Here is a 10555-nt window from a genome sequence, read left to right as displayed (position 1 = left end):
ATGAGACTTACTCACGGGTTCCACCAACTTTTGCAAACTAATTGGTAAATTGTTGTATCTAACATAAAAGGCCTAACATATCATTTATTGTACAAAAACTTAGTCAATTTATGTCTCAACCTAGAACTTCACATTTATAAATTTCTTTCCAAATTCTAATAACAAAAATAGCTTCTGTTAGTTTATTTATAGTCTTGATAGCACTTCAACAATGATATATTTATCAACTAGATATCAACAATATGTTTCTCAATGAAAATTTGTAATAAAAGATTTGAATGAAATAATATGTGGTATTTATTCCTAAATAAGAGTCAATTGAATTGATATATGTTTTTTTATATATAAATAATTAACAATTTAATATCATTCAAATATAAAGTTAAGTACTTTTATTAAATTTTTACAAAAATTAAAAATCAATCATATTTATAACAAATTTAATAAATATGATATATAATAATTTAAGAAAAATGTTATATATATTAAATTAGTAGATAAATACCATTTACTTACGTCACCCAACCCAACCCAACCAGAGTGGGTGTGAGATAATGTCTCATTATCGTTAAAAGTGTTAGACTATTACAATTTTTCTATTTTTTCAGTCGATAAACAGTTATCTTTCTATTTTCTCTCACTTCGCTCTTCTTAAGCTAAGTTATTGTATCATGTCATGAAGGTGTGTTGATGAATAAAATCTGATGGAATACTATGCACGTTTGTTATCGTGTTTACAAACGCTAATACATATAGAAAATGAATAATTAAAATCAATTTTATGGAATACAATGTATTTTTAAATACTATTTAATTTCCAGTGTTATGCATTTCTTTGTAACAACATTATTTCGGTCCTCAAGTTTTAAACTGTCTCAATCGGGTCATAATTTTTGTAAAAATATACACATTTTATCCCAATCGCTAACTGATCTCACTGTGCAACAATTATCTTCTGCTACCAATGGAATAAATAGCTTAAAGGTCGGTGATGAACCTATAGGTTACCAAGTTGGTTCATTTGCAGAAAAGGCCGTGAGACTGATTGCATTGGTTACGCGAGTTTTTCGGTGACTTTATCTTTTGAGCCAAGGAGATAATATGTATAAAATTCCTGATTCTCAGAGAGATGAATAAAGTTCCTAATTCAAATAAACTAAATAATAGGCATTGTGGCACCTGAAACACTGCTTAATTTAAAAAATAATTCATATAATTAAATAATACACGTCAGCATGTCCTCTTGCTACCACGTCGGCTAAACTTAACGTCGTTTGCGATCAGTTAACGGTTGAGGTAAAATGTGTGCATTTTTACAAAAATTATGACCCAATTGAGACAGTTCAAACTTGAGGATCGAGCTGAGATTTTCACACAAATACGAGGACCAAGAAGGGATTAAGCCAACACGTCAGCATACCACGTAACGCCGTTTGAGATCAGTTAATGGTTGAGGTAAAATGTATGCATTTTTACAAAAATTATGACCTAATTGAGACACTTCAAAACTTGAGAACCGAATTGAGATTTACCAAGGAGGTATTAAGCCAATACAAAATTATAAAATAATTTGATGTGTGAAGTTATTTAAAAAATCTGAATAAAACTCATGAGTTACTTCAATTAATGATCAGTCGTTAATGGTGGCTGCAATTTCCAGCTTTTCATTTTGCCCACCTTACCCTTTTCTTTCACTTCTCCACCATAACATAACTTTACCACATATCCATAGATCTGAAATCCCTATTCAGAATTTCACAGGGTAATGTAATGATTAGACACTCGCCAAATTTTCTACTGTCTTTGGACTCGGATTATTTCTAACGCTTTCACTTCTTATCTTGTGACTGTTTTCCAATATCTGATTCATTCAAACAACACTGGATCTTCAATTTTTGGCTTTCAGTGTTCTTTGATGTGTGTGTTTTCATTTTGATGAGTTCATTAGGGAGCCTAAAAGTCTGTATTGATTGATAATCTGATAATTCAGTTTTAGTGAATTTTCTTCTTCACGCACTGGGATGATGATTTTAGGGATTTTTCTCCTTTTTCTTTAATTGGAATTCACTTACCCCTGTTTCGTAAATTGCAGTTTACCAGCCACAAATATAATCATGTGCAAGCGGGAATGAATAATTGGGTTTAGAGTTAGGACAGGTGGTGTGGAGTGGTGTGGTGTCCTTTGCAATGGGTGCACAAATGTGAAGTGAAGTGAAGTCCACAAAAGCTGTTTCTCGAGTGGGAATTTGTGTTGTGTGTGTCATTACCTTCCTCGTCCATTTTCTCTTTTTTCTCGCCTTAATCTATCTGAAATTTGTAGCAGCGACCATCACTCCATGGAGTCTGTACTGGGTAATTGGCCATCCTATGACCCTCACAACTTCAGTCAGCTTCGACCTTCCGATCCTTCAAGTTCTTCTGTAAGTTGTGTAGTCTAAGAAATTGATAATCCTGGTAATGACTCATTCAATCATGCAAATGTATGCTTTATCACTTGCTGAGAAATCTGATTGTGATTCTGAGTTTTCCGTTTACTACTGTCTCATCTATAGACATTTATTTGGGTTTATTTGGGGATGCTTAGGGAAGACAGAATTGCCCTGTTTTTTATTCTCAACCTACTTGCCTCTTGAGGACAAAATTTGGTTGTTAGCCATCAGGATAAGACTTTCTTCTAGTTGACATACGTGCTTATTTCAATCCTATCTTTTCATTTTAAGATTGTTCGTTAAGGTTTGAGTTGGTACATGGTAGAGAAGTTGTAGTGTAGAAGAGCATGTGTTTGCAATCATTACATTTTTTCGTTTGTTCCTTTTTATCACAAGTGACAGAGTATTTCTTGATATTCTGATTGTTATTACTAATTCATAATAGGATGGCATTGAGCAATTTGTCCTTCACCTCAGGCTGAAGCACTCATAAATTTCCAAGTTTTAAACTTTTCAAGGATGGGATGATTTTCTGTTTCCTTTTGTTTCTTGTTCTTTTTAACTCTAAACATAGTACTGTTAAATTTGGTTTTCTTGTTCAATATTGTAGCAAGAATTAATTCTTCTTTTAAAATAATTGCTTTACATTTTTTCTAAATAGTTGGAAAGACTAGTTTTCTACGTAATTTTTTCTTTATATCATAAGAAATATCTTTCCAGCTTTCAGACATATATTAGTTTCCATTAGCCTGGGACAAATTTAGTTGTTTCAAATACCTTTTGCTGAATGTACTTGTACTTTCCTTTTCCATAGATTATTAGAATCGCTAATCCACAAAATAACAAACAAATAAGTATTACTCATGAAATTTATCTATTAAAGATGAAGGAGACCATTGGATTCATTTCATACCTATGCTGAAGCATAAAACTATGATTCCACTATTCATTTCCTTTTTTCTAACCAAGCCATGGATAAACGAAACAGTTTTAGGGCCAACAACTTCTTTGGGCATACTTTGACTGAAGTTTGAAACTTAAGTTTGAATGAACCTTATGTTACAGACTGAACGAACTGTATGTTACGGACTTAGTTTGGAAAACGAATTTCTCCATCTTCCATTTCAAACTAGAGGCAAAACTCAGTTTGCAGTGATACGAACTGAAAATCAAGCAACAGATTTTCTCAGTTTTACTTTTTGAATGAACGTTGGGGATCTCTCAGCTGAAAACTAAACATGCCTGTTTTGCACCTCATTACTCTTTTCTTTTCTGAAGTGTACTATGGATCACCTAATCATATATCTTCATTTGTTCTCTGAAGAGGAAACTTCTATTTTCATGCAGAAAACGGCACCGACCACTTACCATCCTACTCACAGCAGGACCCTTCCACCACCTGATCAAGGTAGTCGCTAGAACTTTTTGTACTTCTGGGCCAAATCTTTACTCTGTTTTTATCTGATCAATAATCTGTTTGAAAAATGTATTTTCCTTTAGTCATGATTTTGGAGGAGGATCCAAATTAGATGCTTTAAACCCATTACTTTAATTTTATTTTCTCTGTTTGCCACACAAAAAGTTTTGCTTATATAGAAAGGTAAGAAACATGAAAAACATTGGTTGCAGGCTTTTATTTTTTCTTTTTTTGACAGATGTACACCCATCATTTTCTGTCTCTCTTTTATTTGGGTAGAATTACTACTGATGTTTGGTAACTGAAGGTTTGCTAACTTGTTGCTGAAATTTGTTCTTTCAGTGATAAGTACTGAGGCCAAAAATATCCTCCTGAGACACATCTATCAGCATGCTGAGGAGAAGGTTAGTGACTCTTAAAAGTTAACTCTAATATGTTTAGGTACAGTTAGGTCTGCACATGCTTGTACACATTCCTACCCTCCATTCATCAGCCCACAGGGATCTAATAGATGTCAATTATCTTTCGTATTTTTCAGTTGAAACCAAAAAGAGCAGCATCTGATAACCTTTTACCAGAACATGGATGCAAGCAACCTAGAGTTTCCAGCTGACACATGTCATTGACCATCTGTTGCATGTGATTGTGAGCTACTTTCCCGTAGATATACCCTTATTTTTCAAGAGTTTGGTTCTTGTTTGGAATTGTGGACTATTTTGCCAACTGGAGAGTTTTTGTAAATATAATTGCTCATCAAAATTTACAGTGAAAGAAATGATGCTTTCATTGTTTATTTTTGTTCCATTGCTTATTGTGCTATAGGGTGACAACCGATTCTCCACATTAATTCTCAGGAAGAGATTCGTGCTTTAATTGAGGATTTTCAAGATGCATCTGTCTTTTCGACTCAGGAGTATGCTCGTGCCGTATTTTTCATTGTCTAACTTTTTAGATGAATAAGCAATTATTGTCATTCATCATTGATAAAAATGAATGTGTACTCTAGTACAAATTATTGGTTATGAATTTGGTTTGATGACTTTGAAGTTGATCTTAGAAAAGAGAAGAGAACTGGTGTACCCCCCATTTGTGATATTCCATTTATTTATACTTTATTATACATCTTGTAATGCTGGTTAATATGCTATCGTAAGAGCACTTTTTATATCAAGAAAGACTGCATGAGTCATCTATTAGTAAGATTATCTAGAGATAACACTTATACCATAAGTATTGGTCGGAGCTATCGAACTACTCAACTTCTGAATAAAGAAACTCACTTACCTTGTAATGAAAGGGATTATGTTATCGCCATAGGGCATGTCTGGATAAAGGATTCGACTAAATTCTTATTTATTAAATTAAAATTTTATTACATTAGGACCTCTCATAATTTTGACCTTGCAATTTATTTGAAAAAAAAAAAGTGTATTCTGTATGAAAATTTAAGGCTTTTGGGCTGTTTATTTTTTTTCTTCTAGGAGACGTTCTAAAACTATTTTAAGTCTGAGCTACGGTCTTGATTGATCGAGTGTAACATTGCATGGAAGTTGACATAAGAATTAAGCTTCGATGTTCAACTTACTAAGCGATTAAAAAAAAAATATATATATATATATATATATATATATATATATATATATATATATATCATCTAACAAATCATAATTAGTTTCACTATCTCAATCCTTCTACTTGCATTATCTTCTACTCATATATAAATAGGATATGATCATCACATATATCGAAAATCAACACAAAAATAAAAATCAACACAAATAATAGGATAAACTAACAATATTTTATATAATCACATATTATAAAACCATCTTATTTAAACATAGCTATTAGTCCACACATTTCACAATATAACATATATTATCAATTCATCACATTTATAAGATGAGTGATCACTATTAGAATTATTTTCGCTCATCCACAATTTGCTCGCCCAACAAAAAAGAAAGATGTTCAGCGAATATATTGTCTCTCTCAGGAAGACAAATAAGTTAAAAACAAAACAAAAGTTGATTCTTACCCAACGAATGTGCGTGTTTTTCCAAAGACAGGTTAATTTCTGAAAGTGGTTATTAAGTCGTGAATGAAAGAAAGGAAGGGAGTTATGGTACGTGGAAATGCAGAGAAACTCAAAATTCGGTCAAAGGTGACTCTAGGACATCAAGACTGCATTCAACCATCAATTTTCATCCAACTTGTATGTTCTAGATGTATAAGAGTAGTTAAATTCCCATTTCATTATGTAATGAACTCAACATGATGTAAACTTTCTTATACAATGTAATCATTGTTTGTTCATATGTTCTATCTAGATTATTATTGTGTATGATGAAATATCATGTTATCTAAAGTATCTAACCATTGGAAAACGAATTAGAACATGGACAAAGATAGAACACCCAAGTGGATTGGGATCTAAGAATAGACTCAATAACTTGGTCATTCTAGACATCTAATCTTAATGCAAATTGTATGTTAACTTGATTAAAGGATTAACACTTTGACATATAGATTTAGAACTTGTTCCTAAGGAATTAGGACTAGTATTCTTTTGATGTGAATGTTTGAAAGAGATAAATTTATATTGTATAGAATTTTACATTAACTTGGTTCATGAAATTAAATCCTGATGAAACCTTTATCGAATCACTTTACAAATCTTATATGTGTTATTTTAAATGCATTTTACTTGTTATGAATTTAACTATGACTTTTATCAAAGTTATAATTAATAAATAATTATAATTAGACAAACACACATAAACCCGGTGGAAAAAACTACTTTCAGTTACACTTTGCCAAAGATTTAACACAGGTCAGTTAAAATGATCCACTAGAAGTCAAAGATATCACCTCACACACTCACACTCAATTACACAATTCAAATATCACTTCTACACAACCAAGTTTGACACATTGACCAAATCAAACAATTCAAAATCTACCAAATCAATCATTTAATCACATATTCACAACCACTCAAAATAAACAAAAATAAATGAAATAGTACAAAATAATATTAGCTTCCCTTCCCTGGATAAATGCTCCTAAACTCAGAAGGTGCACCACATAGGCTCTACTTCACAAAGGTTGTTCTACCCACATACAAAGAACTTTGATCAACAATCATAACACACCCTTACAATCTTAATCAAACAAATGAGACCTTTAACGCTACATACAAAACCAAAACACTTTATATGTAACAAATTTCTGAAAACATAAAAAGAAAGTCAAAAAGTGAACTTATTCTGATCAAGATTATAATATAGTGGGATTGAAAACTTTGATGCCGAGAGTCTTATGACGTACTCCGATTTTCAAATAAATGAAAGATAGAGTGAAATATTTAGAGAAAAACAAAGGAGTTTTAGAAAAATAATAATTCTCATAAAATGTAGAAAATTTTATTTATAATCCTATTTTTTATAATAAAATAATAAAGTATTATCTTTTAAGGTCACTACTCCTCTTAGTTATCTTCTAAGTCCTTACATGAAACACGATAGATTTATTTCTATCTTATGATTATAATACAATCAATAACTATAATAACTAATTATAAGATAATAGTTTGTATTTAAGATATTTAATTATCTAATACACATATAACTTTTTTTTTCCAACATGATGAGCATAATATAAAAGAAACTAATAAGATTATTTTTAAATGCTTCTTCTGGCTAATTAAAGGCTTATTTAATGTACTTGATCAAGTTATTAGTTTATGAGAATTATAAGGTGTTCTAAAAACCCTCTTATGAGGTTTTGTTCACTTGTGTTATGGGGCATCACCCCTCTCCTGTAAATATAAAACAATTTTTTAAATGAGTTTCTCATTTACAATTTTCCTGTAGTAGGATTATTTTGAGTTAGTTGTTTTTCATGAAACATTGTTTATTGATGTTTCAATGCTTCATCTTATATTAATCTCATGGATATTGCTCCCTCCATTTTTCCAAGTAAGTCTTGCACTTCTTCACTATTTTAATTTATTTCAAAAATATTCTACACTTTTCACTATTTTCTTTTATTCCAACAATACCTTACACCTCTCCACTATCCTTAACAATCTTTCTCTTTCTCTCTACATTAATGGAACATTTACATGGCTCCTCATTAATTAATGGAGCATTTACATGACTCAAATTTGAACTTCTGATATATTTTCTTAAATAAGTTTGATTCAATCTTATTTTCGTCCTTGAATATATTTTTTTCTTTTCAAATTACTTAATAAATGGTAAAATTTTGTTCTAAATTTCTAGAAAAATGTTTATATACATGTATCTTTTTTACATATAATATCTATAATTTTTAACATTATATTATGTTTTAACTCACCGACACGTTTGACTCAAATAACTTAAATAAAATATTTAATTTATCAGATAAATAAAATAAAAATATTATTAAATATTTAAAATATAAAAAAAAAGTTATATTAATTATTTACTATATAATAATAATAATATATCATTATTTACTATTAATATTATTATGTTTATTATTTTGTATTTGCATCTAACTTTTAATTTTATAAAATAGAAATGGTAGAAGTACTAATATTGAAGTTTCTTCTGAATTTTATATTTTGTAATATATCACAAATTCAAATCTGAACCATGTGAATGCTCCATTAATGTAGAGAGGAAAGGAAAAGATTGTTAAGAATAATGAGAAGATATAGGATATTTTTGAAATAAAAGAAAATAGTAGAGATGTGTAAAATATTTTTGAAATAAATAAAAATAGTGAAAAAATGGGAGAGTACTTGAAAAGGTAGAGAGAACAACACCCTAATATGATTTGGGGGTCCTTTATGACAGTTTTTAACGAAACTTTTTTCATTTCCTTCTCGCATCTTTAAATTTATGAGAAAATTTTAAATAAAATCTTAAATTTAATATCTGCCTCTTACAAGCAAGGCGTGTCTAGCAAAGATGTAGGAACACTGTGCGTAAACTGCTTAAAAATGTTCATGACAACACTTCTTTCTAAAAAGAAAAAACACTTTTATACCTTGGTTTTATAATTTATTTTTTCTTTAAAGTTTAGCTCGAATCTCTAAAGGGTTACTATTATTACAATTGCATATTTTTAAAAATTCTGAAAATTTTCGTTTATCGAAAGCATAAGTTTACAATTGTTAATGAAAAAAGGTTGTCTCAGTTGGAAGAAACATAACTTTTCAAGAGCTATCAAGACTGATCCAATTCCTAGGCATTGATAGATTGATGTGGACATCAAGACACCAAAAAATGAAACTATGTTTGGAATACTCAGTTTTAAAACTTCAATATTCTGAAGTAACGGTTGAGAATAGTAAAGAAAACAAATGTAAATTATTATAGAAAAAGAACTTAAAAAATGAACAAAGTTTTGAAGGTGAAACGGTGTTGTGTTGAAGTCAAAAGAGTATGCGAAGAAACGCCGCCATCATCGCCTCTGGTTTTTGATGATTTTTTAGATGTGGCTGGTTGCTGTTATATACTTCATTGATTTTCCTTTACTTTAAGTAGTGTTGTGTTTATTGTCGGTAACACATGCAAACTTTGCTTCACCATTATCATTATCTTGTCTCCATTTTCTTTTTGTATGATTTTATTAAACAATTTAAAAAATTACAATCATTGGTACGATAAATAAATTTATACAAAAATTTTGTTAAGCTTGTAACATCTAATTTTAGATAGCATTAATATTATAAAGAAATTATCACATCAATAATAAAATAAAGTAGTTAACAAGTTGGACATAAAATTTCATTCATTTAACATAAAGTTATAAAAACAAATTTTACATGCAAATTACTAGGCTATTTAAAGAAAAAAAAACATAACTGTTATAAATATAACTACTAAAATTATTATGCATCTGGACCATCTCCACGTAATAGTTGCTCCAGCCACATTATTTTTCTCTGTTCATCCATCAGATGATTATAGCCAACACACAAACAAACAATAACACCCAAGCATAAGAGAAAACAAACATGATAAGTTAGTGATACAAAACAAATCATAATACACATTAACATTTCATACATGAGTTCATATTTCATATAATTCAAACCACACATCTTAATCATGCCAAAGACCTAGACTAGACTATTCGAGTTTAGTATGAATGTCGAGCTATGGCAGGTCATGGACTTGTGGTGGCCTTTATTGCTTTGTAGAGCCATTGCTAATGGGTTTCACCCTACCACACCCATCAGGTTAGTCTGTATCGCGTCTTAGGTCATATTGAAAGCACTTACGCTAATATCTCATGTTACTTTTACCACATGTATCAATTATCTCTAATTGAGAATGAATGATCATTAGAGTGTTAGAATAACTCATAAAACTGAGTTGCCTGCATTCGTACCAACAATACTTTAATACAACCATTAAGAATTCTCCTTAGAACCCTTACAAACCTTATTCCATTAGTCATATATTTCAAACCATACCATAAATAATACAATAAACAAATATACCATTTAAAATTATTCACATAAAAGAAGGAATTCAAAAACACCTAATTTGCCTTAGACCCACTCGCCCAATGAGAGTCAAAACAACAAGCTCTCCAAGCCCAACGAGTTGGCTCACCTAACTGTTGGAACTCATTGCCAGAACTTCCCTAAATTTGCCCAACAAGCTTCTCTAGCCTGCCTAGCCTTGCTGCATAACTCTACAACATC

The 10555-nt window shown here is 30.5% G+C and overlaps 1 protein-coding gene across 6 annotated transcripts; it reads left to right on the top strand.

The window, feature by feature from the left end:
• Positions 1-1624: 1624 nt before the first annotated feature.
• Positions 1625-4993, top strand: LOC106756799 (DET1- and DDB1-associated protein 1). Of its 6 annotated transcripts, none has more exons than XM_014639389.2 (6): positions 1625-1762; positions 2093-2238; positions 2321-2420; positions 3777-3837; positions 4189-4250; positions 4385-4993. In XM_014639389.2, the coding sequence occupies exons 3-6, from the start codon at positions 2337-2339 to the stop codon at positions 4457-4459; spliced, it is 282 nt and encodes a 93-aa protein (XP_014494875.1). In that variant the 5' UTR covers positions 1625-1762; positions 2093-2238; positions 2321-2336; the 3' UTR covers positions 4460-4993. The 6 variants fall into 6 exon arrangements, with proteins under 6 accessions (XP_014494875.1, XP_014494873.1, XP_014494872.1 ...); XM_014639387.2 differs by having other exon boundaries at positions 1626-1762; positions 2324-2420; XM_014639386.2 differs by having other exon boundaries at positions 1626-1762; positions 2093-2253; positions 2324-2420.
• Positions 4994-10555: the final 5562 nt, after the last annotated feature.

Source organism: Vigna radiata, chromosome 3 (genome assembly GCF_000741045.1).
Source record: "Vigna radiata var. radiata cultivar VC1973A chromosome 3, Vradiata_ver6, whole genome shotgun sequence".
Taxonomy (NCBI): Eukaryota; Viridiplantae; Streptophyta; class Magnoliopsida; order Fabales; family Fabaceae; genus Vigna; species Vigna radiata.
The sequence above is the reverse complement of the archived record's forward strand: the minus strand, read 5'-3'. Positions and strand labels throughout refer to the sequence as shown.